Source organism: Sparus aurata, chromosome 4 (assembly GCF_900880675.1).
Source record: "Sparus aurata chromosome 4, fSpaAur1.1, whole genome shotgun sequence".
In the NCBI taxonomy this organism is placed as follows: domain Eukaryota; kingdom Metazoa; phylum Chordata; class Actinopteri; order Spariformes; family Sparidae; genus Sparus; species Sparus aurata.
In genome coordinates this window covers 27,100,132-27,126,446 of record NC_044190.1, presented here as the reverse complement: position 1 = coordinate 27,126,446, position 26,315 = coordinate 27,100,132, and the positions used below count along the sequence as shown (strand labels likewise).

At 42.5% G+C, this 26,315-nt stretch overlaps 1 protein-coding gene across 4 annotated transcripts in view; it reads right to left on the bottom strand.

Annotated features, from left to right (window-relative positions):
• Positions 1-24,544, bottom strand: part of LOC115580263 (heterogeneous nuclear ribonucleoprotein C) — a 43,289-nt gene extending 18,745 nt beyond the window's left edge. For 2 of the 4 annotated variants that reach the window (XM_030414430.1, XM_030414432.1), the window contains exons 1-3: positions 24,318-24,544; positions 20,368-20,475; positions 17,374-17,449 (exon numbers count right to left, since the gene is read on the bottom strand). In XM_030414430.1, coding sequence (XP_030270290.1) covers positions 17,374-17,447 — 74 coding nt within the window. In that variant the 5' untranslated portion in view covers positions 17,448-17,449; positions 20,368-20,475; positions 24,318-24,544. The remainder of the gene's footprint in view (positions 1-17,373; positions 17,450-20,367; positions 20,476-24,317) is intronic. The other 2 variants (XM_030414429.1, XM_030414431.1) reach the window with 1 other exon arrangement.
• Between the last annotated feature and the right edge of the window lie 1,771 nt (positions 24,545-26,315).

The following is a 26,315-nucleotide window of genomic DNA, read 5'->3' as shown; positions in this document are numbered from 1 at the left end:
CTACATTTCACCTTTGACATCTCTGGTTCCACTGAAGGCAATAACGCAAATCAAGGACTCAGACTACTTTTATGGCATTACTGGAATCTCTGGGTCAATGAAGGTTTTTGATTTACCCGTCTGGAATTATCTGACATTTCCAGCTGGTTATTTTATCTGTAAAAGATTCCCTTAATTAGTTTTCATGATTTACATCGATACCGCTGTATATAAAGCCCTACGCCGTTACAGAAGATGTAATCCATGTTGAGCTTTAACAACCCCTCCTGAGGGAGAATTAACATTTGACAAAGAGCATCTTCATAATTTCCCGAGAAACCTACGTGAACATGCAGTGATCACACACTCGGCTGCTTTACTCAATGATGTGTGCAGGATAGTGACTGATCAATAGCACATCACCGTGTAATCTGCTCCTTGACATCCATTACTGCTTGGCCCGTTGCTCTGCATCACTGCATTGGACGTACTGTATGTACTGCAGGATGGTGATATACAGCTACGGGCCCAGAACATGAGGGGTACTAGAGCAATCGTAACTCAAGGAGCTCATGAATTTCTATCCTACATGCATCAAGGTTAAATTATGGCCTTAGAGCAATTTACTCAGCCTGAGAAATAGAAGTTCATAGATAAGGGCTATGTATGAGATTGCACTCGTCCTTCCTCACTTTAGTTCAAGTAGCTCTGACTGGTTGACAGCCTTTTAGGTTTGATTGCAGCCACGCCGTCAGAAAAAAGGAGCAGAAGAGCTACGCAATGATAGAGAGGAGCTGCCGAGTGCTGCTGCATCAATAAGGCATTGAACAGGAGCCAGGACTGGAGCAGGAGCATGACAGGCAGAACACAACAGACAACGGGCAGGAAACAGGAAATTCAATAAAGAGTGTCCCTTGGGACCATCTTTGGCCCTGTGGACCATTTGTCCATCAGAACGCATCCTTCTGTTCCCTCATATAGGTGTAAAGTAACACTCAAATGGCAGCTGGAGACAGTGCCACCTCGCCGAAGCTCTCAAACAGGAGTGGATAAAGTGGAGAGGACAGTGAAGGGGGGATGAGTGGAGCATTTGTTAAAGAGGCAAGGAGGACGGGGACGGAGAGGGGAATGAGTCAGATTGTCCTACAGCTGTCAGGGTGTGGACATTCCTGACTGACCGGGATCAGGGATGAGGCGTGAGTCGTAGGGTTCCTGTTCGAGCAGCCAGAGAATGTCACAGTTGGAAATAATGAGCGAGCCTCATGAATCAACGCGTGTTTTTAGCATCATTACCAGCCAACGGTGATGGAGGAGGGTTGACAGATTCATTGCCACTTGATGCGTGATGAATGTCTGTTTGACACAACTAAGTCAAAAGAGACAGCATTTTAAATGTTTTCCCACAAGGGACAGAAGTCATTACACTCTGTTACTACTACTATTAAACATCAGTGTCCCCTGAGCTTTAGTCGCACACCAGCTGAAGAGTTTAAAGACTCAACTACCGATCTCAGTACTTTTAAGGGCACCAAGTGAATTATATAGGAACCACTCAATACCAATTCACAACTAATCAAACAGTGCAAAATATCCGTGCTTCATGTTAGAGTATACAAAGGAAGAGAATGAGCAAGACGTAATCACCGCAATGAACCAAAGTGAGTCAGGGCAACACTCCCTGCAGTATTCGTAATGCAAATTACCAAGCTCACCAAGGTGACACGTCTAACCTGAGGAAACACCTGTTTCAAAACAAAATATAAAGTGTGTACAGTGACATCTAGTTCCCTGTAGCACCCACAGCCCACAGCCACAGCCATATCACATGTTTGCATAATTTAAGACTGAGCTGACGGGAGATGGTGGTGCTGGCTCAGGCATATGTGAGCTGACCAATCAGAGCAGACTGGGTATTCCAGAGGGGGGCTCAAAGAAACAGGAGCTTAAAAACAAAGCATCTCAGACAGAGGGGGAATACAGAGCTGCAGCACTGGACAGTGTGAGAACACTGATTAGTTTTTTGAGCATTAAAGCATGGGAACTACTATTAGTACTATTACTATCAATGAAGTGCTGAGAGCAGAACAGACAGAGACTTTTTTCATGAGTCTGGCAGCACAGGCTTGCTTGAGAGGATGACGGGGGTTTCCACCAGTCAGCAGACATCACCACTGCCTGCTTAAAGGCAGCCCTACTCTGGAGAGAGTCCATGCCGGGCACGGCTCGGCTCAACTTGGCGAGTTAAAACTGGTTACTATAACACAAATCAGCAGTTTGACTCGGCTTGGTCAGAAGTGCCAGTGAAAAAGCCCCATAAGTATTGTGTGGAGGATAAAAAAAGCACAGGAGAGGAGCTCACTGTAAACGGGCCCAGAGTGTCTAAACAACAGATTAACATAATCTGCCTTTCAAATCAGACGGTGTTACAGGTGTTTCCTGTGATTAAAAGCCCAAAGAGTTTTTAAATAAATTGCTCATTTAGCACTCTTGCAGGTTGGGATGTGAATATTTGAATAATACTGTTGGTTTTATTGCCACAGTAAAAAAAATACTTGAAATACTCCAGTCTGATCAGGTGCTGGGTTTTGGCTGGCCTCTGTTTGATACAAAAATACAAAGTAAGGCTAAAAATAAATCAAAAAAATATATATAAATAAAGATCACATAGACAAAAACTTAAACCTCTGAATTTAAATCACCGAAAGACATACAGTATTATCAGTCTGTGTGTGTGTTTATGCTGCTCTGGTTTCTGTGTGCACGCTCAGTATGTGGGTGTAGGTATGTCTGCACAACATAAATATGTGCATATGTAGATAGCTGTGGGTTTAGCTCGATGTGTATGTGTAGAAGCAGCGTCGACAATGTGGCCTAATCCTGCTGGAGGCAGAGTGTTTGGAGTGGGATAAGTCCAATTCTTCTGCGTGACTTGGAACCATCTGCATAAAACTCGACACATAACAAAATGAACCAACGATGCTACTTCTTCTTCTTCTTCTTCTTCTTCTTTTTCCTTTTTTAACAACTTTGAAAATGTCTTTTTCAATTAAAGCTCATTGTTGGTGTCATGGTTTGAGTTTTTGGTTCGGTTACTTCATGTTTTACATTGTAGTTATATCCTCATGTGTATTGGGACTTTCCACTTCCTGCTCACCTGTTTTCCCAGTGTTCCTCTCCTGTGTTCCTGTGCTCCTCCCCATACTGTCATTCCCCCACAACCTGTCTCACAACAGCCTTGTTGGCATGACCAGTGACTTTTCAAAGCTTCCCAGCTTTCTCTTCTTTCCCCTAACCATTCCCCTCATCTGTGTTGCTCTACCTCCTTAGATTAGTTTGTATTTCAGTGTTTAGTGTCTTTCACTCTATTTTTGTCAGTTCATCATATCAGTGCATTCTCTGTAATGTTTGCAGTGTCACTAGGTTTGTTTGCATGCCCACTAATTTTCCATTAATATTCCGAATGTTATACAGGTCATGTAAATAGAATTTTCCATTACTCTAATATTCCTAATTAGTTACTCCGGATGTAGCATTTTCCAATTGAGACACGTGCAATGCCGGTATTAGTCTTGTTTTTGGAGCATTCTCTGGACATGTCTACAGCATATTTGGAATATGTGCCTCAGTTGGAAGTGAATTAAGGATGTGGGTCACTACAATAATTGAACTATGTACAGCTGCCTGTAAATGGGAATATTCATGGAATATTCATATTTTATTTTCCATGTTAACAGGTAATTGCAATATTGTCTTTTTCAAAATAAAGGCAAAAACTGGAATATTATGTGCATGTAAACTACAACCACTATGTGTTATGGGTTGTGTTTTGAAATTCACTTAAATTGTGTTCCCTGAGGATGGTTTGTACTTCATCTAGTTTTTGTATTTCTCTTTTGGTTTCGGTAGATTTGCCCCTTCCTGCTTCTGTCAGTTTTGTTGCCTGCCTTTTGAATTATGGATTCTTGGACTTCAGCTTGCTTCGTTAAAGCTCTCTTTTGTTTCTTTACCTGCCTGCCGTTGGGTCCTCACCTTTCCTCATCCACAAGCAAGGATGGGGAAAGTTCACCACTTTGAAACACCTGACTGTATACACGAGCTTGGGAACACTTTGTAAAAACCGTTGTCACTGAACACTGTTTGTTTGCAAAGATTCCATTCTTATTTTCGTGTCCCAACTTTTTTGCACTCGAGGTTGAAGTTGTTAACGCAGCCTGCATAACATGTCATCTGCCTGTTAGTGATGCGGTGTGTGTTCATCTTTGTAGATGTGTGGCTTCTCTCCAGGAGGGCTGACTGCTTAAGCTTGGTGCCATTCATCAAAAGCTCAGGGTCTCGCTGGGAGCAGTAATTGGAAATTTCAGAGTTCAGGCTATTTAGTGCTAATTAGCAGCATTACGCAGCAGTAAGGTGACAAGTGACATCCAGGGCACTCGCAGGGACCCCTCCCCTCCACCCATTACCCGTAAAGAGCACGAGGTAGCACAGCTATCGAGACACTTCCTCTAACAGGGGCGACTATCCCCGTCAAAACCGACTTAGAGCGCAAAGTTAAAAGGTTACCCGGGGCTGCCTCAAAGTAATTAATCCTTCCAGCCTTTTCAACCCTGTCAAGCCCCTGCATCGTTTTCATGTCCTGAACTATGCTGTTGTCCTGAAATTATTGAAGAATTAAAAGCTAAAAGTCACATCAGCTCAACTGCATGAAGGGCAAAGCGGCATGGGTACTCTGAGCTAAAATTAACTTCTTCGCTCACTACCAAAAGAAAAGTGAAAAAGACAAGACGCTGTCACAAAGATAGCAAGGCTCTGAGTGTGTGTGTGTGTGTGTGTGTGTGTGTGTGTGTGTGTGTGTGTGTGTGTGTGTGTGTGTGTGTATGTCGCTGTGTCTAGTTAGACTATGTCATCCAGCCACAGCGCAAACAAATCCAGTTCTCTCCATGGACAGCGATTGAGGATCTGAACATTTAGGGGAGATCTGGGGCAAATAATAAGCTGCCATTCAGAAAAGGCCCTCACGAGAGCTGTCTGTGGTTTTAACTGTGATCGACAGGACTGACATTTACCGAGTCAACCTCAGACTGCAGTGTGCCGTCCTCGCCGGACAAAACTTTAACCTCAGCTAACATTAGCTATGCTAAGTCAACATCCTCCCTGTATCTGCCTCGCCGTTGTTAGCATAGAGATTGAAGGAGGCAGAGAAATTAAAAGTGAGGAGATGTCAAGTGTACGGCTTGAAGACATCGTGTTTGTACAGCTCAGACAAAAACTAAATGGGCTGCTGCTGCTGTAGGAAAGCAGCCATTAGCAAAGATTTAAAGAGATCCAAGAGTTAAGCAGCTCAACAAAATGCTCACACACAATATTTTTTTCAAAGTTTTTGGAGGATGTGATGGAAAATGAGTAAGTAAGAATACTACTTAAATCAGGCTGTCAGGTTATATGTTGATATATACAGTGAGACAACACAAATTCCCTTTGTTAGTTCTGGTTGCACGAGGTCTATTAATTAATGACCATGACTGATTGATAAGCAATTGCAGATTTTTTCCATCAATGTGATGGCGTAATGTTATTTGTGTTTCATTTTTGCGTGTTCTGCTCTCAATGCTTTGTTATGCAAATGGTGGCTAATGGAAAGCAAGCTACAGAGGTGGTAGGTGGTAAGTTTACTTCTTTCTTATCTCCAGAATTTTTGCATTTTCATTTGTTTCTTTGTTCCTTTGCTTTTCCTGCTATGGGATGCAATTTTTCTTTGTGAAATAGGTCTCTGAATGAGCCAACGAAGGGACCACGCGTATGTGTGTAATGTAAAAAAAACCCCACAGAGTTGTGCAAGAATGCGCTCATATTTTTTGTCAAATGCTGAACCACATGTAACACTGCTCGTGCTTATGAGCGTCGTTAACTCCTGCACAAAGTTAATGAGGCTCATTAATATGACTATTTATAATATTATAAAGATGAAGAGGGGAAAGTTTCATATCAAGTAATCAAAGCCCAGAAGCTAATTTTTCTTTACAAATACAGCGGTAGGCGACATCGTAAAGCCTAATGAAGTCTCACTACGATGCGACAGACTCAACCCAAGGCATCATGAGACTGTGGGTCGACTGCTAACAATAGCGCTATCAACACCTATAACTGTTTTCAACATAGGAAATGGATAAATAATCCCAAGAGAGAGTTCAAGGCAGGATTCCAATACTGCTAAAAAGTGATCGTATCGTATCAGAGGCCTCATTAGCATTAACAGTATTAGCAGAAATGTGGGTAGCCTGCGTTTTTCATGCAGCTTTCCAGAAATACTTACTACATAGTGTATGAAAGTTTATTTTTATAACACAACGTTAGAGGCTTGGGACGAATGAGTAAGAGGTTCTACTGCAGAAGAATAGCTCGGAGCAGGTTGTTTGAAAGGTAGAAGAAGAAGAAGGAAAAGAATAAGAAAGTACTACTACTTAGTTCACATTTCTGTGAACTGAACTTCGAGTTCTTGTGAACATGCACAACAGTGTTGTGGGGGCGGCGAGAGAGCGTTGAACTTGAAGGGCATTCATCAGCCGGTATCACAGGTGAGACCGAGAGAATAAATGGAGCGTAACGCTGCAGGGAGGTGACTCAGAGGTCTGTGTGTGTGCATGTGTGTGTCCTGCATGGAGGCCAAAGGTCAAAAAAACGGTCTGGCTTGTTTTCGCTGAATGAAATATTCAGCATAAAATAGTGCTAGTGCACTGGGCAGCACGGCGGAGGAAGACCAAGTCACAACGAGGCGTCCACTTAATGATCCGTCTTTAAATCAGCATCCCAGCGCGCATACATGTACGTGTCCTCCATTATTTCACCGTAAACACGAGAGTTACTGAGGTCACCGATATACTGTAACACCATTTGCACTCCACCTATTTATATACTCTTACGCTCATCTTCACCCCCCCTATTCACCCTGCTAACCCCCATTACCCCTCTGTGCTGACAGAGAGCTTTTCCAGTCCAGGCCACAGAAAAGGCTCCTGCTGCCTCCCGAACGCTGACATCCTCGAAGACAACCCCTCCCTTCCTCTCTGTTTTTTCTTTTTTTTTTTCACTGCGGTCTCTCATGGCCTGTATTCCCCCCTCTCGCCCTATCTCTGTGTCACTTCGCGGCACTCTCTGCCATCAAAATGAACTTTGAGTTAGTTTTTCTTTGCATCCCGGTCTCTGGTAGTGCTCTGTAAAGTTCCTGTCAGCTTCAATCCGGTGACCAAGGCGGCGATGAAAAGTGAGAAAAAAAGCAGCGCAAAGAAACATAAATTGGGAACACTGGTCACAAAGCAAGAGGACGAGCCTGCTCCCTGTACACGCACACAATAGCACGGCAATAGCACAATGATGGCGTCTACAAAATACTAGCAGCCAGATGATTTTTCACGGGTTAATACGTTTATGAGCGCACATTCATCATGCTTAGGAAGATGTGGCGTGCGTGTGAAGAGCTCCCACACTTCCTGTGCTGGATTGTAAGTGTTTCCAGAGACACTGTGTGGTGAAAGTCACTTTTGAGCAATTGTTTGTCTGGGTTTATTTTTTTACTGGGCCTGGAGAGGCAGCTCGCTCCCCTAAGCTGACTGACGGTCTAAATGCGAGCCGGTATTGATCGTCCTTCCTCGGGCCTTTCACGCAGCCTTGCTGAGGACACATTAAATGTGTTATAAGTTATTAAGAGCTCCAGGCCTCAAGTCTCACCTGTCTAACTTAAAATGTATTGACATATTGTGCTGACAAACTTTTTTTTATTTTTTGACATAGCCCGTGGGTGCGTACTGACGCCTTTCGGAGAGTGCGTGTGAGCGCATTCTTTAATGTGTCTATGCACAGTGCAGCCTCTCTGTACTGTGCTGAACACTGGGGAGCATGTGTCAGTGTATGGCTGTGTTGGGTACACAGAGAGACATTGAATCTGTGTGTGTGTGTGTGTGTGTGTGTGTGTGTGTGTGTGTGTGTGTGTGTGTGTGTGTGTGTGTGTGTGTCGTATGTGTGTGTGTGCGTGTACAGGGAGCAGGCTCGTCCTCTTGCTGCCCCGGGGGCTCAGAGCCCATTTCCTGTTGTGCAGTGTGATAAGTTTCCCTGTCAGATCCTCCCAGCACCACTATATTTCTGATAAGCTCCACTGCTAGTTTTCCCGACCTCTGGCACAGAGATCAATTTGAGATTGATTCAGAATGCCCTGCTGGGCCGAGCTGGAAGATCAATTTGAGATGGATTGTTCACGCCAGGGGGCCAATGACACGCAGTGCAGTGCTCACTTGCTTTTCCCCTCCTTTCGCTTTTCTTCACCCCTCACTCTCCCTGGCTGTTGTTTCTTTCCCTCCCTCTTTCCCCTCCTATCTTCTCCTCTCTCTTTCAATTGTTTCACACTCGTCCTCTGTGCTGTTTTTTAACACCCCTTCGCGACTTTCACCCTTTTGCATCAGTCCTTTTTTTTTCATGCCTCCGTTTCTCCCCGCTTCCCACCTGCTTCTCTTACTTTTCTCCTCCCAGCGTCGAGGGATAGAGATGACTTCATTAGCAGAGGGAGCGACCTCTGCAGAGTGATAAGCCTTCAGGACAGGCCAGATAACTCATCTGGTTTGGTAATGCACACAGAATATACGGACACACACACACACACACACACACACACACACACACACACACACACACACAGTAAAAATGGGTACAAAACTATATATTTCTTATTTTGTTATGAGGTCCTAGTCATTCTTGCTATCGCGCCCTCAGCTATTGGTGTCACCGCCATCACTGCCTCGTGACCTTTTTCCACAGAACATCATGTCTACAGAAACCATATCACTCTCTCCCTCCTTTGTCACTACCCCCCCATCCACCTGTCTCCTATCTTCACTTATTCTCTGTTGTCTCAAAGGGCTCAGGCAGTAGCCCTTAAACCAGCGGATGCACTCTCCTCACTCGTCTGCACACGGTGACCTTTTCCCCAGCATTACACCCACCTCTGACTGCACTGACCTATACCTACAGTAGCCCCCATCATCTCTCTCAGGAGCGGACTGCAGACAGCACATCGTCTGTGCATCCAGGCACAGAGGACAGAAGGGGAAAAGCCGGCCGCAGAAATAAAAAAAATAAAAAAATGGCACTTAACGCTGTAAAATTGATGCTGAAGTGGAAGGGGAAGGTACAGTCGGCATTGATGAATAGTTAGCAGGCTGACAAAATGACACCTTGGCCAGAAGCTTTCTCTCCCGTCTCACTTAGAGAAGGTGTGCGAGGATGCTGGGTTCAAACTAACGGGTGCATTCGAACACAATTAAAGACAAGGTGAGGTGAAAAGTCACCATTATGGAGAGCGGTGGTGAGATGCGACGAATCGTACAAATGGGGGTGAGGACAAACACCGGCGGACAGTCAACGGAACCTCAAAGGAACACAAGGGGAGACAGAAAAGGTTCGGGGAGGAATAAAAAAAGAGAGCTTAAGAAAGCAGCTTAAATCCCATCCTCACATCCGGTCAGTCGCTGTGTGAGGTGGTCTCTTTCAGAGGCAGTCGAAGCAGACACCCCAGTTCTGTGTGTATTCAGGGTGCTCTCCGATGATCCAACAGTACTTTCACTCTGTTGAAAGCTGTTTCAACTCCCCGGGCTTCCTCACCTTCCCTGTGTAAGAGCAATTTATTGCCACTGATTCTGTACAACTAAGATCATGAAATAGCAACAAGATTTGCAGTGTTGTATCAATACAGTTCTGGTGGTATATGCGAGTAAACAATGCTAAACTTCTGTCCATTTTGCCTGACACCGAGAGCCCTGCATTCTTTTTACTGGCAAAAATCCTCTGAATGACATAAAATGCATCAGCATCCATCAACAAAAATATATTTTTTTTATCAAATGGCATTAATTTAATAAATAATCATCTTTCTACTGAAGTCAATGTATATGTGTAACGAAACACAAACGCAATCATTACTGTGTCTGTGATCACAGACTTAGACTCTGCTATCAACCATACCACCGTCGCTTCACCTATATCTTTGACCCCAAATGCTCTTGTATTATATGCTATGCTCTACAACTTTATTATCATCACCTTTACCATTAATTTCTTTGTCTTTCTTCACATAGCTTTACTTATTTCCGTCATTGTGCTGCTGCAACCTAATCTTTTCTGCTCAAAGTCAATAAAAATTTATCTTATCTTGATCCAAACTTTTTTCTTGGTAAAAATAGAAGTTAAGATTTATTTGAAGGGGCTGCGCGCTCTCATCTGCTACGATCGAATCTGCAATGCAAAAGGCGTCTGCGGCACGGGTCGTGCTTTCATACACAATAAGTATAAATTTATTTGAAACCACACACAGACTCCTGCTGTATTGATCTGAATCACGCCCGCGTGAACGTGTGGGGAACAGGTTTCATGCCTGCTCTGCAGTGACCTGACAGGACCTGATTGGCCACATGGTGTCTGACACGGGTGGAACAATGTTGCTACTCTAAATGAAAACACTGCCACGAAGGCCCAGGACTCTCTCCACACTTCATTTAACTTCATTTTACCAAAGTGCAGACATAAGCAGAATGGCCTTGCTATTTGTGAGGAGAAACTAAATGGTAAGAAATCCATCACCGTGAACCAGAGTATTCTCTGAAGTGCTTTTCAATATACAATAAATGAACAACCCAAACTACAGCCATGCTGAATTAGATGATTTTTATTCCCCCCTTCCATATTTCCCCTTGTTTTCTTTTATTAGTCAATTTTTCTGAAAATATATCAGAAGCTATCGAATATCAAATACATGCTAAACGACTTCTAGCCAAGTCAGCAAACTGAGGACGACTACTTTTACGTCCTGAATGTCACAAATCACACATCCGCAGTCATTAACTCAGACTAGAATCCTGCATGGATCACATCTGCACATTTCACATCACAGCCCTACGTCAGAAAACAGACCAACGTCTGTGTTGCATCTATTTCCCAGCTGTGTATTTACAAGCTTTAAAATGCTTTCCCCCCCATTAACTATATATGAATATGAGTTGTTATCTCTTACCCATTGTGCATCATGCAACGCCCTCTTTTTAAACACCGCTTATGTCATTTCTAAAAAAGATGATCATGATCATGTTGTGTGTGTGTGTGTACAGATTTGGCTGTGGGTGGCTGTCATAACAGCTGGAAGACAGCTGTGTTGTGACAATCAGAATGATGTCACAGAAAAATGTCCGGCAGAAAGAGGTCATTCGTAAAAACGGGTGCACTTTCCTTGACTGCAGATTGCCTCCGTTTGACCTTTGTTTTTTCACCGCTCGTGGGGGTTTTACAGATGTCAGCCAGACGAGCCTCGGGGTAGATACACACATACAATCAAATGACAAAATACGTGACGAGCGTCGCTGGGAACAAGAGATGAGACAGGATGAAAGAGGAGATGTGACTAAAAATACAACTTCATTTAAAAAAAAAAAGCTGCATATGGCATCATGGCTGTTTTGAGAAAAGAAGCTACAGTTTACATATCTGTTCTCAAAACTGCCATCACACCTCTGATAAAAATCTTAAATGACCATTCTGGTTCAACCAACAGTATGTGTTTATTCTCACAGTTTTTGTCATAATTTCTGTTGGTGACAGTAACATTACACTAAGTACTTAGATCAGACAGAAAGGACCACAGCGATGGAGGACAAACTACCAAAATCAAAAATGAATTAAAAAGAAACGAACAATTGGCTTGATAAATTAGTTATACTACAAACATGCACTACAAACAATTTTACTAGCACATGTGACAAATTGATATTTCACTCACATTTTCCTTCTGTATTTATTTGCCTTTGTAATAATCTATGTACTACCCATTCAATTTTCCATTTCATTCATCATTTATTCATTTTTTAATTGCATTAATTACTGCATTTATACATATTTATTTCTGCATTCTTTTCCCTTTTTGTACAATGAATACATGAATAAATAGAATGGTCAAATAAATGGGAAAGTAAATAAATAGGGGATTTAAGACAAAGGTAATAACATATAGTAGCAAGTTAAAACTGAAATATAAATTCATATAATAAATTATGTAATGGCAATGCCTGTTTTTAGTATCATTTTTTATTTCAACAGTTTCAGTCCTCCATATAATGGCGTCAACATTACAAAGTCTAATGGGGGTAAGAAACAAGTGGTCAGACGATCGTTTAACCATCTGCATAAATAAGGCAAGTACAAGGAGGTCAAATATCAAAAAGGAAGTCAGTCTGTCGTGTGATGGACCTTTTTGATCCTGACAGTTCAGATTTCTCCCTTCAACTTTGCCTTCTCTTCAGAATAAGTTTGACTTTCTTTAAACCCAAATGAGCGTCTGTCTGTTTTTTTCTTGCCTCATTTAGATTTATTTTGAATTATGTTGATCCCACTCCCAAGTCTCAGCAGTTAACATGGTTTGCAGAGTGTTACCACTACCAGTAACACTGGTTTAAAAAGAGACCCAAGTAGTAATAAACCTGAATGATCTTTTTCAGCTGCCTTAACCCTCTTATGTGACCAGTCTCCTGTCAACCTCACCTCTATCTGTGTAATATCTGATATCAGATCAGTCCTTAAGTTGTCGCAGACACAGACAGGACATCATCACCCACTGCTCAACGGGCAACAGCAGGAGTACACCCTGATACCTCCACCTGTCCTGCCTTCGTTAGCCTCTTTGAGCCCTATATGACAGATGGGCCTGCTGCATCATTTCCATCCTAGCTCAAACCCCTCTCCACGACCAGCCCCTCTGTTAATTAAAACAGATGAGAGAATATGACAAGAATGAAGCGCAGCTGAAAAATACCAGATGCTCAGTCGCTCCGTGTTCAGGCCAATCTCCTTCACTGAGATACAAGTACAGTCAGGAGAGAATGTTGTCAGTTAAGGTTTTCTGCACGCCGCCGATATGTTTGTATTTGTGCGCATGATGGTCTACGTACAATATTGACATTTCCTGTTCGGATTGCATGTCTATGACCTGACTTTTCGAGAGGTGGAGGGGTTAAGCGAGAAAGATGGCAAGTCAGTGACCTCAGTTCAAGACCGCGTGAAACTGCTCAGTATTTTTAAGGAGACCTCGGATCAGTTTTAGCGATGATTGTTGCAACCAAAACAGGTAATTTAAGCCAAAATATGATGTTTTCCTAAACCTAGCAGTATTCTTTTATTCATAAACCTAAACAGACCACAAGAAGAGAGCTGTCAGAACAAAAAGTTGCAACATAAAGAAATGTAAAGTTTCAACATATCCTTTGTTTACAGAAATATACAATGCCAACATTTAGTCTACCAAGTGGGTCGCACACACGCACAAACACCTCTGGGGCTCTTCGTCTGGCACCTGAGCCTCTTTACAGAGGCCACACAGTACACTGAGCTTTTGTATGCAGTGCACTGGAGCACACAGAGGCCGCGGCTGCAGCAGCAGCATCTGGGCCGTGAAACACTTGCCACTCTTTCTCCCCCATCCCTCCATCCACAGCTGGGTTCTGCCAAGCTAGAGGAGACCTGTGACAGTAAGAAAGCATGGGTGATAAATGATGACAAAACCCTTATGTCGCCAGGGTCGCTCTGAAGCAAATGGCCTGGGGGGAGACATATGAGGGTGGAGGCAGCGGGAGGAGAGGAATAGGGGAATAAAATGTGTTAACTGCCATGGACAAGAAATGACTTGGACAACGAAAAAATACATTCATGATTTTGTTTTCTTTGTTTAACAGGTTAGAATGTGAACTGATTATCCAACTTTCTAGGAATAGCAGTTCAGAAATGGTGGCAGCCCATATGGTGAGCATCAGCAGATTACATTGCTTCAGCGTCTTGACATGAGTTGGAAAGTTAGCTCACAAAGTAATCTAGGCCACAGGCAGTAGTGTTTGTTGGCCGGCTCTGTGAGAGGAGTGGGAGGAGGGAGGATCGGGGCACACTGCTGCCAGCAGCACAGAACAGGATTATTGGAGTCTGGACAGGGAGGTTTTCAGTGGCTGTCTCGACACGATTTACATTTGTGACATTAGCTGTGCTGTAGTTTTCTGTTTGTGGGAAATGATCATGGAGATTGGCCTGCCTATATTTTATTTCTCTCACTTTCCCAATAACTCAAAATCTATGTGGCGCTATGAAGGGAAAAGGACAACACTTTCAGATGCTGCCTTCATATAAACACAAAACCAATTTATTAATTTTTTATGTTTTCAGTTGTACATTATGTACCCATTAATGCCGTAGTGGTGTGGCTCTAATAATGAGGTGTTCACTTGTGTTTTTAATGGCCGTTTCTCAAGAGCTATCGATGGATTGCAATACTTTTTATCTAACACAATCGTCCGATACTTTGGCTACGATCAATTACCTTCGAATCTAATGACATCCCCATCAGCGTCTGCTGTACTTGGTGGTTTCATCGATTTATAAGAATAGCTGGATACTGAATGCAAAGATGGCCCCTTTTCAATCCAACGTGAACTGCTTGCTTGGTGCATACGCCAAAACACGTTTTCAAGCCTCCTGGGTTTACTTCCTGGACATGCGGCCCATTGACTATGCACAGTAGTGTTTCTCCCACTGTCTCCACCCTCAATCCAGCCCAACTTGGATTTAATATTAGATTATGTCACAGATATTTGAATACATTATCTTGGCTTGAGGAAAACTGTTACAAATATAAAACCTCCACAAATCATAACAATAACAGTTACAACTATAACAGAGTTACAATATGGCTGGTTTGCATTTTTAGTTGTCCTGTCAATGTTTTTTTTGGGCCTTAACACTAACAGTAGGTTCATGGGTGGTTTGTGCTAATTAGCAAAAATGAGCACAAACTAAGATGGCGATCATGGTCAACATTATACCTACCCTACATCAGCATGTCAGCAATATCATTGTGAGCACGTTAGCATGCTGATGTTAGCATTTAGCTCACAGCATCTCTGTGCCTGATTAAGCCTTACAGTGCTGCTAGCATGGCTGAAGGACTGTTCTGTCAACACAGGTTCTGAGCTTCGTTAATTTGACTGGATGTGACCATAAATGGCTACAGGAAGCCGAGTTGGTCTGCTTAAAGTCCGTGTCATCTCTGCGAAAAATCAGGCAGGCCTGGAATATATCAGGGCTGATACCTCAGGTGTGTTCCATTTGTGGTTAGTCATTATGTGTGTGTGTGTCTGTTGTATGAGTAACCTCATTAATGCATGGCTGCACGCTGTTGAATAACTACATGGTGGAATGGGTAAATAATGTGCGGCGGTTTAAGGTTTAGGCAGAGCTGGTCAGAGGGGGTGGGGGAGGTGGAAGAGGAGGAGGAGGAGGAGGAGGAGGAGGGAGGGCAGGCAGAAAGCTGGATTAACTCTTTTGAAGGACATGCTGGGATCATAATATAAAATGATCCATGCTGCAGTATTTATACATTTACAAACTTCGAGGGACAGTAAATGGAGCTGCCAGGAATGGAAAAAATAACAGTTTATATTGTGGAGTTGGAAACATATATGGAGTTCCAGTTATGGAGAAAAATAATATTTGATGAATAGGCGAGGGACAAACAAGTCGGCATTAATATAATTACACCTGTTAATATTCATTTCCTATTCTGGTTTGTTTTGCGTACCTGTTTTGCATTTTGTCTTAGGGTGGGTGTCCTGCAAAGTATTTATTTATTATTCACTGTGTTTATTCCCGTTGCCTTAATATGTGTACCTCTCCTTTCACCATCTCCAATGTCAGCAAAAGCGCTGTGTGCCCGCACTGTTGCAGCTTTTCACCATTTTATTATTAGGTAGATGCAGCTACATGCATGTTTAAATATTTACATTAATCTTTCCTTTTTCTGATGAATTGGTGTTTTCTAGGAACCCTGCCTGTCGTTTCCATATATATATGCTATATATTCTATATTCTATATAAAGGACAGCATATGGACTTCCAGAGGACATGTAGGAGCACATACACTGTCAGAGTCGGTGGGGTAAGAGCTATTGATGCAATCCATTGCAAGTCGGAGGTCGATATTCTCGACTTTCAATCTAAATGCATTGCAAGCATGGACGCCAGCAGCAAACAGATGTTCAAATGGAAAGTCTATGAACTTCACGAGCAACTACAGCAGCTGAAATCACTGATAACACACTTAAAGGTGCATTATTATAGAACTGAGCACCTTCACAAAATTCACACTCCAAACAAACATTGCTGTAGTAATGAGTACTTTTGTGTTTTTGCACATTCGGTTCCCTCGTCTCAAGCAAATAAAGGTCGCTCAGCGAAGTCGTGACTTTTCGCTGCTCTGGCACCTCAGTGGTGGAATGAACTCCCGACCAATGTCAGGACAGCGGAGTCACTCGCCATCTTCCACAAAAGACTCAAGACTCATTGGTTCAGACATCACCACGACCCTGCATAGGATGACTCACCTATCAATAAGTAACACTCCTACATATGGAGCCTTTAATAGAAGACTGACTGCTCATAATGACTTTGATCAGGTGTAAATCAACTGAACAGACATGAAAATGACAAAAACAAAGTTGTTGATGCAGCAAGTTTCAAAACCCAAAGCCAAAAGTGATGAGACGGTAAAAGGTAATTGTTCACTGTGTGTCACCATACTGCTGCAATGTCATGTGTGTTGATGTCGGTGAGATCATCGAGGTGGATTTCAGGGATTTCCAAATCGGATGACCATTCTATTGCACTTTTCCTTTTTCCAAGTTCTGAATACAATAAAATGCAGCATAGGAAATGAGAATCTACTCAAACACACACACACACACACACAAACACACACACTCACAGTTCTTTCTGTGGTTTATGCTCATTAGAGGAGCTCCAGTCCACAGAGCTGCAGCTCCAGTAAGAGATGCAGCTCAAGGATAGAGTTGGAGGTAAGAGTAATGAAGGCATGAATGAATTAAAACAAGCCAAACACACACACACACACGCACACACACACACACACACACACACATGCACTGTCGTCTCCCCTGCTGCCCTCCATTCCCTCCACCAGCTATCTGAGCACACGGGTGATGTTAGTGTAGCTCTTGCACTCCATTATTGAACCGCCTGCAATAAACAGTAATCAGCCACAATCATATGTGTGCACTACATCAACAGATAGATTAAAACATTGACTGATGGAGACAGCACCTATGGCCAAAATCGATAGCAGCTAACATACACGGCTGGTATGAAGCTAATAACGAATAATGCTGCATTGATTGCGACGCTGAGGTGCAGCTATTGAGTTACAGATAAAGGGCTGCAGCAAATAATAGAGCGCAGGATTATCTCTGAGTGTGTGGGGGTTGAAATGTCTGTGTGTGTGTGAGTGTGTGTGTGTGGGGTGGGGTTCGTACTCACCCGTAAGTGGTGTTGCTGGCCCTCTTGCTCGCTGCCCTGGAGCGGCTGGACTTCAACTCTCCACTCATGGTCATGTCTGCGCGGAAGAGCAACCAATTAATTGTGTAGTGTTACAGTAAAGAGCATCACAGCACAGCGGCGGGTACCAAGCACAGAGTGGAGTGTTCAGATTCAGAGTAACTGACCTGTAAACCCTTCATAGTGTCTGCTCATGTTGATCTGACTTCTTGGCTAACTCTTAATTCGAGCAGAATTAACCTAAACCGTTGTAGTTGTTGTCATCATCTGACATTGTAATGACTAAAGGGCCGGCTCAGACTGACAGTTGCTGCGTTTCACACACATCTATCACTCTCCGTTGATTGCTTTTGCCACTCCGAGCCAGCTGTTCACCTCCATTTTTGTCTCCTGTCTGCAAGCGCACATCAGAAACCTGCGCGGTGCAGCTTCAGACTTGTCTCCGAAGCCCAACCCCATCCCTCTCCGTCTCCCTGTGCCTCTCCTGCAAACACCTCTTAAGCACACGGTCCAACGGGCCAATTAACCAACAGCCATTTTGATTACAGGAAACGGAGACAGCTCAGCAGTGATTTTTACCAAAGGTGAGCGTTAGGAGAGAGAGGGAAAAGTGCAGGAGTAAAAAGAAGAGGTGAGGACTGGAGAGAGGAGAGGAGAGGGGGGCCGGTCTGACATGGACAGATGGGTGGCGAATGGAGTGTGACTGGGCCAGCTGCACATACACTCACACAGCGTGACTGTCAAATGGCTGGAGGCTACAATTAATTAAGTACGGGTTTGAATGTGTGAAAAGAAATTTAGACACGTGTATGTGCCTTTACCTCCCGCAGCAGGGATAATTTTCTGACAGTTTATAGTCAAACGTGACCTGCTGGTCGGCTTCTCTGCGGATGGGGAACTGGCCCCCCTGCTGTTGACACCTTAACCGTTACCTGCCTGAGCCATGATGCGTGCACACAGGACTGTGAACGAAAACAGAAAATCGGATGGGGGTGTTGTGTGAATAGCATTCAAGTGGAAGTATTTGGAGGGAAGTAACCGGTATTTTGGTACGTTTTGCAAACATATTTTTTCATCTAATGATACATGTGATTTATTTTATTTATTCAACTTCTATTCGAGCAGGAAACCACCTGAGATTTAAATCTCTTTACAGAGGGAGACCAGCTCAAGAAAACACACCAGTTACAAGGTAGAGACTGATTTCATCTCAAATAAGGTAATTGCATTTCTCTGTTATATGGATGTTTAAAGGAACGCTATTATGCATATTTGTTGTTTCCCTTTCCATCGATGCTTTATAGGTTCTTGTGCGTGTAAAAGATCTTGCTGCATTAAAAAGCCCAAGTCCAAACAATCTGAAGCTCCTCTCGTCCACAGAAAACACTGCTCCTGTAGTGCCTGAAAATGTCTTTTCAGTAGTCCACTTCTGGACATCACACTACGTCATCATGTCACACACTGCATGATTAACAGCTATATTAAGATGACAGCATGTCAGAGCCAACTGGTAACATAGTGAGCGTTGCTGGCTCAGGCATTTGTTGGCTGACCAATCAGAGCAGACTGGGTATTCTGGAGGGGGGTTCTTAAAGAGAGCACTCGGACGGTATGAGAAACCTGATTTTTTGAGCATTAAAGCATGTAAACCTATTCTAATAGTAACCCAGAAAACAATATGAACATGGCAACGAGCATAATCTGTCTCCTTTAACTTAGAAGATAGTACCAGAATAAGTACAGGCATTTATCGTCTGGTAAAACAGTCTTAAACTACTTCTGAAAGTTTTAATGAAGCATCTAAGACCAGTAAATGGCTCAATTTATTAAAACGTCATCATATCACTACAAATGTTTCTGTAAATCCACTCAGCCACAGTGCTGACAAAAATATCAAAATGTCAATACGTATTGATTCTGAATATTTGAAATGGTTTCAATTCTCATATTCACAGTATTGTTGGCTGCGTTTTTCCTGGAGTAGACACACTTGTAGTGCAGCATAGCCCCACATTCTCCACAAGGAAATAATTGTATAAACTGTTTTAATGGATTAATGTGGTTAAGTTATTTATCTATCTATATATCTTGTGTTTCACACACACACTACACAAGCCATATTATATTTATATTTGTACAAAAATTGACCATTCTATGGCCTCAATGTTGTGACAATTGCGCTCCCTTGTATTAAATATCAAATATTGATACTTTTCATTTTGTTAAATCAAAAAAATGCCACACATTTCATACACTGGTGTATGAAAGTTTATCTGAGCTGACAAAAGAGTGACACCTGATGAGGCAAATAATCTCTAAAAAACAGACTGGACAGTTCCTCATCTACACAGATTGGTGCTGAAGTGATTGTAGGGCAGAAGGAAACGAAACTGAGTTTTATGATGTGTTTGCTGAGCAACGTGACAACTGCATGATTGACTGCGTGAAGGAGCCATTACACAGGAAGAGGGTGGAGAAGGCTGCTGAGCACAGTTGTCTCGCTCCACAGGAGCAAAACCTCAGGAGGCAGTCAGACCGCTATTTGGTTTTAAAAAATCCTATACGGTGAAATCTGCTTCTTTGTTGCAGGCTTTCTCCTCCTTTACTGCAAACCCTGGGCTGCTCTTTTTCCCCCCACTTGGCTACTTAAACACTGAGACCTATATAAATATCATTTCAGGCACATGTCTGCGGTGATAACCAACATCATACTAAGTCATTGTGTTGACTGTGTCGATGATGAATGTGATGATAATGGTGATTAATGTTTGCTGCTGTTAGACAATTATTCATATTCCCCCTCCCATTATTTATATTTTTACTTTAACCCTCTTATATGGCATAAATGGTTTATAACAATGCAGCTATATGCAAAGGTTACCATGCAGCATTTCTTAAAAAAATATTATCTTCTCCCATGAAGATGTATTTTATATTATTGGAGCTGTTTCTGAAGAATAAATTAATTAAACACACCTACTTACAACTGGAGAGGAGACACACCACTCAAAGCATTTTGAATAGAAAAGTCTGCGACGCCAGAGATGGTGGCCTTATGTCAGATATTCCGCAGATATTCCTTCCCTGCAAAAACCAAAAGCATGCTTTATAGCAGCCGAACAAGGAAAGATACCAGCCAATCGTGCTGTTGCATTGACAGGAGCGCACAGTTGATATTCCCGACAGCTTCAACCGATTCGGTGGATAAGTGTGGAGGAAGGGGAAGAGAGAGGGATTACGAAGCAAGCTGACATTGTCATCGAATCCCTTTGGGGTCTCCACTCTGGATTAACCCGAAAAAGAAGTTGGAGACACAAAATTAACTTTTTTAACTTTTATTATGATTTAATGTCCAGGTGACCATTAAAAGTGATGATCTCACTCTCTCCCCTATTGGATAAGATAGAGGCCTGGTCTTGTTAGCCTGAGATAACTGCCTGGGGCGTTGCCAAGATGGCTGCCAAGTTGCCTGTGAGGACTTTGTGACAACTTTGTTAAAATGTGTTCTACATTAATTATATTTAATGTTTATATAAAAGGCTAAATGACGGTATCAAAGTGTTTCTACCTATATATAATCTTTTGTTGTCTTTGGTTCCTTTCTAAAAATAAAGCTTTTGATTCAACCACATTTTCAAAATGTTGATCTTTCACTGCATGAGAAAGCAGATTGCTAATCTGAATTTCCATGAACGCTTACTGCCAAAAATCCCTCTTTTCATGCTGTGTTTGGTAAGCTGAAAAGGAAGGGAAAAGGCATTTGGCTCCAGCGTTGATTATTTTTCAAAGGTATGATAAAATGGTTTCATTTTATGTGTGTTGAAACAGCTCAGGTTTGTACACTTGTACATTGTTTCCTCTCAGTCGTCCATAACAATACGTGAAAACGACAGGAACAGTAATGCATTTGTTCTCAACCCTTTTATTTATGATTATTTGGGGGTTCCAGTGGTTTGTTTTCCTATTTAGTAACACAGATGTTTGGATGCATTACAGATAATTTTGCGTAGCCCAAAATTGCATGAATGGTGATAGTATCTTTATCATGGGTTGTGTTTCATGATTCTCATTACAGACCAGCTGAATCAGGGACAAGCCCAAGAGACTCCAGCTAAAAATAGCCGAGATAGATCGCACAGAAAACAAACAGCAGTACAATCTAACAAATAGTATGTTTGTAAAATAGAAGCGAAGGCCACCAGAGGACACATCAAGGTCACATGCAATCAGCCATAATGAGTTGTAAAGCCTCAGCCTCTGCCTCGGTCTACAGTCTGTCACTGCGCTTTGTATCAGCGGATGTCTGGCCGAGTGCCAGAGCGTCGCTTCATACCGAGCCAAAGTGAGAGCCGGCTTAATCACCCTACCTGGAAACACAACAACACGGTAACAATGTGTAAAAGCCTTTCTTACTCTAAATTATTCAGAGTCTCCACAGGAGGCCCGACAGGGCCGAGTGCTTCGGCTGACCGGACGGCCTTTGAAGACCCCAGTCAGTCAGCATCCACCCTGCTGAAGTGTCCTTGAACTCTCCACCAGCTGCAGGAAAGCTCCTCTGTCTGAATCTGCACTTTCACCTCCCCTGTCTACACTAAAGAGACATCTTCTCTGCAGGGGTCTGTTAAGTAGCTCACTAATTCTCTTTTACTCATAGTCAGGCTTCAGGTGATTCATGTATGCAACAGTAAAACTCAAGAATAAACAGAGACTGAGACATGAGACTGTCAGACTCTGCAGAAGGCTTCGTGCACTGCATGTAATTTATGTTCGCAGACTTTTTGGCAAGAGGCTCCTGCACAGCCACATGTGCAAAACACACACGCACACGTTTTTTGTAGTTTGGAAAAGGGCCAATAGAATTTGCCTTGAATAGCTAACACAGTACCGCGTATCAGAAAATATAATTCATGTTGTATTAATCTGTGCACTTTGAAGCCACTGATGTGCGGGAGATGATCAGATAAAACCATCACTAAATTTTCCATCTGCTGTCATCATTTTCTTTCCCCCTGCTTCTGTAATTTGCCACGCGATGGGGCTGAGCCGCATTGTTGTTTTTTTTTTGGTTTTTTGGTTTTTTTTATGGATATTTTTCAATTAATGTCTGAATCAAACAACTAATTTCCCGAACAGAACAGAAATACTTGCGCTGACGAGTGACACGTCTATTTTCGGTAGCGTGTCAATCTGAGAATATTAAACGTTCACACATCTTTCCACACAAAAAGACAATTGTGCAATTATGACTGAACGCCTTTGCGACAATCATTTTAACTAGGACAACAGGGGCTGCAAAATTGATTTCACTTTAACTGGCTGTGGCAGATTTAAGAAACTGTTTCATACCTTGGTGGAAAATATATTTAACTGTCCCTTTATGATTACCTCTTATCTATATTTAATTGGTCAGGATACTTTTAAAAGCTATAAGCCTTTCATATCTTAGCTGAGAACAAAGTTGTCAAGATAAAATGCTTTTTTTGCAATAAAGCAGCTGAATAAGTGCAAAATGACAATTTTTTTAGTTGATTGTGCCGCATACATTTCTTCACCTGAGTCTGACCTGCTCTTCATATAAAACAATGGTTGTTTCACTTTTGTTCTGGCCTTAAAGCTGTGACTAATTGGATCATCTGTGGTCCGCTGTCACACTTCCTGTTTGCAGCTTGCTGGGCAAACGGGAATCCGAAAAGAGGACACATTTAGTTTGTTTTCATTTCGATACGCACACATCTTTTTAACATCGCTTGTCTCTGAGTTTATCAAGCAGGCTGTAGTCTGACACCCTACATTTGGGGAGAGGGTAGTTTGTCAAACGTGGATATAGAAGCACAGTGCGCATGAATCTTGCTGACAGACTCTGCACTCTGTCATAGATCGTCTTCATTTGCTGCGCTGCTACTGACCTTCGGGTCACACTTGGAGCCAAGCGGCGACCATGAAGCTTTAGTTTGCACTCTTGTGTGTAATCTCTGGCATCACTGTCAACATAAACATGGATCATAACACTAATGAATAAAGAAAGCCGACAGAAAATATAAGGAAGTGATGTCATGTTGGACGGACTAAATCTATACACCACCTCAGTGAAAAGGGAGGTGAGCTAAAGCGAGTACAAACAGCCCCACCATGACTATACATGATCTGAGTTAAACACCCGGAGAGGACCCCACACCACAGAGAGAGCCTGAGATTAGTTTTGCTTTCACTGTCTGGATTTGAACTCTTCTACATTCCCAGCAGACGTGCAGCTTTGTGAGTAGAGTGCAGTTTTTAAAGTAGTGTGGAAGTTGTGAGGAGGTGTAGCCGCTCTGCCTGCCCGCCTGTTAAAATGCCCTGACTGGGAACTGTTCACAAAAGCAATGCACGACTCACTCAACAGCTGAAGACAAAGAAAACAAAACATATGCTTTAGCCCGCTACCAGACAGCAGGACTACGGCATAGTTAAGCCTTTAAACATTTCCGTCTCACAAGCTGACCTTGCCGATGGGAGAGACAAGTTGAGCTTTGAGCATGAAGTTGTCAGAAAAGACCTGAAAAAATATATTATTCTAGCACACGCCAGAAACACCTTTTAATGCTTGATGTTTACATCATAATCTCAAACCTCTCGCAGATCTTTTCCCAAACCATCATCTGACTGGATCAATGTGTAGGTAGGGAGAGAGCCAGGAAAAAAAACAAAAATCTAAAAAACAGCTATGAGGCAAAAGTGAGAAGGAACCTGGGATTCAGACGAGCAAACACAAGCTGAGTCTATGAGGAGAAAGGCTTGTAGAGAGAAAGGCAGAGGATGGGGGGGGCAGAAGAAATGAGAGGCACAGTGGAAAATGTTGTCTTTCAGAAACACAGTGCTGCATGCAAACATCCACTAACACATGCATGAACACTCACACGCAGGGAAAAAAAACCCTGTATACTCACATCTGGGGCTGAACAGGGTCATATCAGGGATGCCAAACAACCAGGAGACTGAGAGAAGATGCTCGCTGAGGATTTTCTTTGCTTCTCTCTTGCAACTCACTATATTTTTACGTCCTCGCTCCTGCTGTGTGTGTGCGTGTCTGTGTGCTCGCGCGCGTGTGTGTATTCAGGCTGCCGTTTGGGCTGACTGCTGTGATACTACTGAGTCAGTAACAAACCAGCTAGAGAAGCACCGATGGGATGTACCAAATGTTTTCCTTTGGCAGGGGTGGACAGGGGTGCAGTGAGCTGCTCCATGAGCAGGAGAACTGGCAGGAGGATTGGACGAGTGCGCAGCTGGTTTCCCCTCAGCAACAGGAGCTTGGCTGGAGCTCAGGGCTTACAAATTCCAGCCAGGCGAGGAGAAAGCTGCCGGAGTGTGTGTGCAAGTGTGTCTGTATCTTAATACACTCGCAGGAACCTGAAGAAACAGCTGTGCACGAGCTTCACTTCACACTGATGATGTGCAAAGTCTATAAAATTAGCCTATGTACTCATAGAAAGTAAATGAGACATGCACACACTTACAGAGGGGATTAAAGGAGACCTGACGTGTTTTTATGAAGGTCATTTATGTATTCATGAAGGTAAGTTGCTCTAGAAGCGCTTTATGGTTTATTTGTAGAAAATCTCTTAGCATTCTGCTAGAAATGAATAAATCAAATGCCAAAGAATGACTGAGCAGCTGCTGACTGTTATTCAGCAGCTAACTCAGTAGCACAAAGCACACAGCACCTGAGCCAGGCTGACCAAGTTAGCACAAAGCACACACCTACAGCTGCAAGGAGTGACAGTCGTTCTGGGCAGCGTGTTCGGACTGAGGTACATTTAACATGTGTTTTAATGATTGTGGCAGTGAGACCTATGAAGCAATCTGAGTAGTAAGGGAGTGCGTGTTCATGGAAGAGTGCCCACAAGGGGGGGGGGGATTTCTTTATTTTTTCGGTTGGACACTTTCTTACACTTTTACCATTGATTCATCAGTTTTTATTCATTTTTCAAGCAGCAATGTCGACCAGTTGTTGGTTCCACCTCCTAAACTCTAAGGATTATCTTCTATTCTTTGTTAATCATGCATGAAAATAACATCTTTTGGTTGGTCAAAAGAAGGAATTCAGAGACGTTACTTTGGGCTCTGGGAAATCACGCTGAGCATCTGTCACATTGTTTTGTCATTAATAAAAATTATCATTCTGAGACATGCATGTATATAATAGCATGTATACACACACATTAAAAGAGTGTCCAGTGTGATTGTGTAAATTGGGGGACAAATGGATTAATTTACAACATTTGCTGTCTCACTGCAGTATATTTGATTAACTAATACGCCATAATAAGGTGGAAACAGACAAACAGTGACTTAATCTCCTCACTAAACTATGTCAAAAATGTGAGCTACATGTAAACAGAAACTGAATCTCCAGTTGTATCACTATTATTGCATATTACACTCTTGTATCCATCAGTGAGATCTTGATTATGATTAATGCCGCAACTGAAAACTCACCCAGCAGAATCGCTCTGTACACATGCCATCTAATCGGTGCTCCATTTTTTTTGTTGTGCTGCAGTTGAAGAGAGAATACACCTGAGGGTGTTTAATCTTTCTGTTTTTCTTTCTCCTGAGGAGAGGCTTTCATGTGGGTTTAATTAGCTTCTTTAACAACCAACACAGGGTAAGACTGGCTGCAAGCCAAACTTTAATCTTACTCAACTCTAAAATGATTATTACATCTTTTCACACTACACTTAACGCAGGCACAATTGCATTAATAAACTGTTAACCCTTGGATTACTGCGCTTTTAGTAGTGCAACAAAGGGCTAAATTAGCCGTCAGCCTAAACAGATACCATAGCACTGAGTTATAAATAGAATGTGAAGAATAGTTTGTTTCATTATAAAATATATATTTTTAAAAATGATTGTAATGCTGATGGGTGCAATTAGATTAGTTA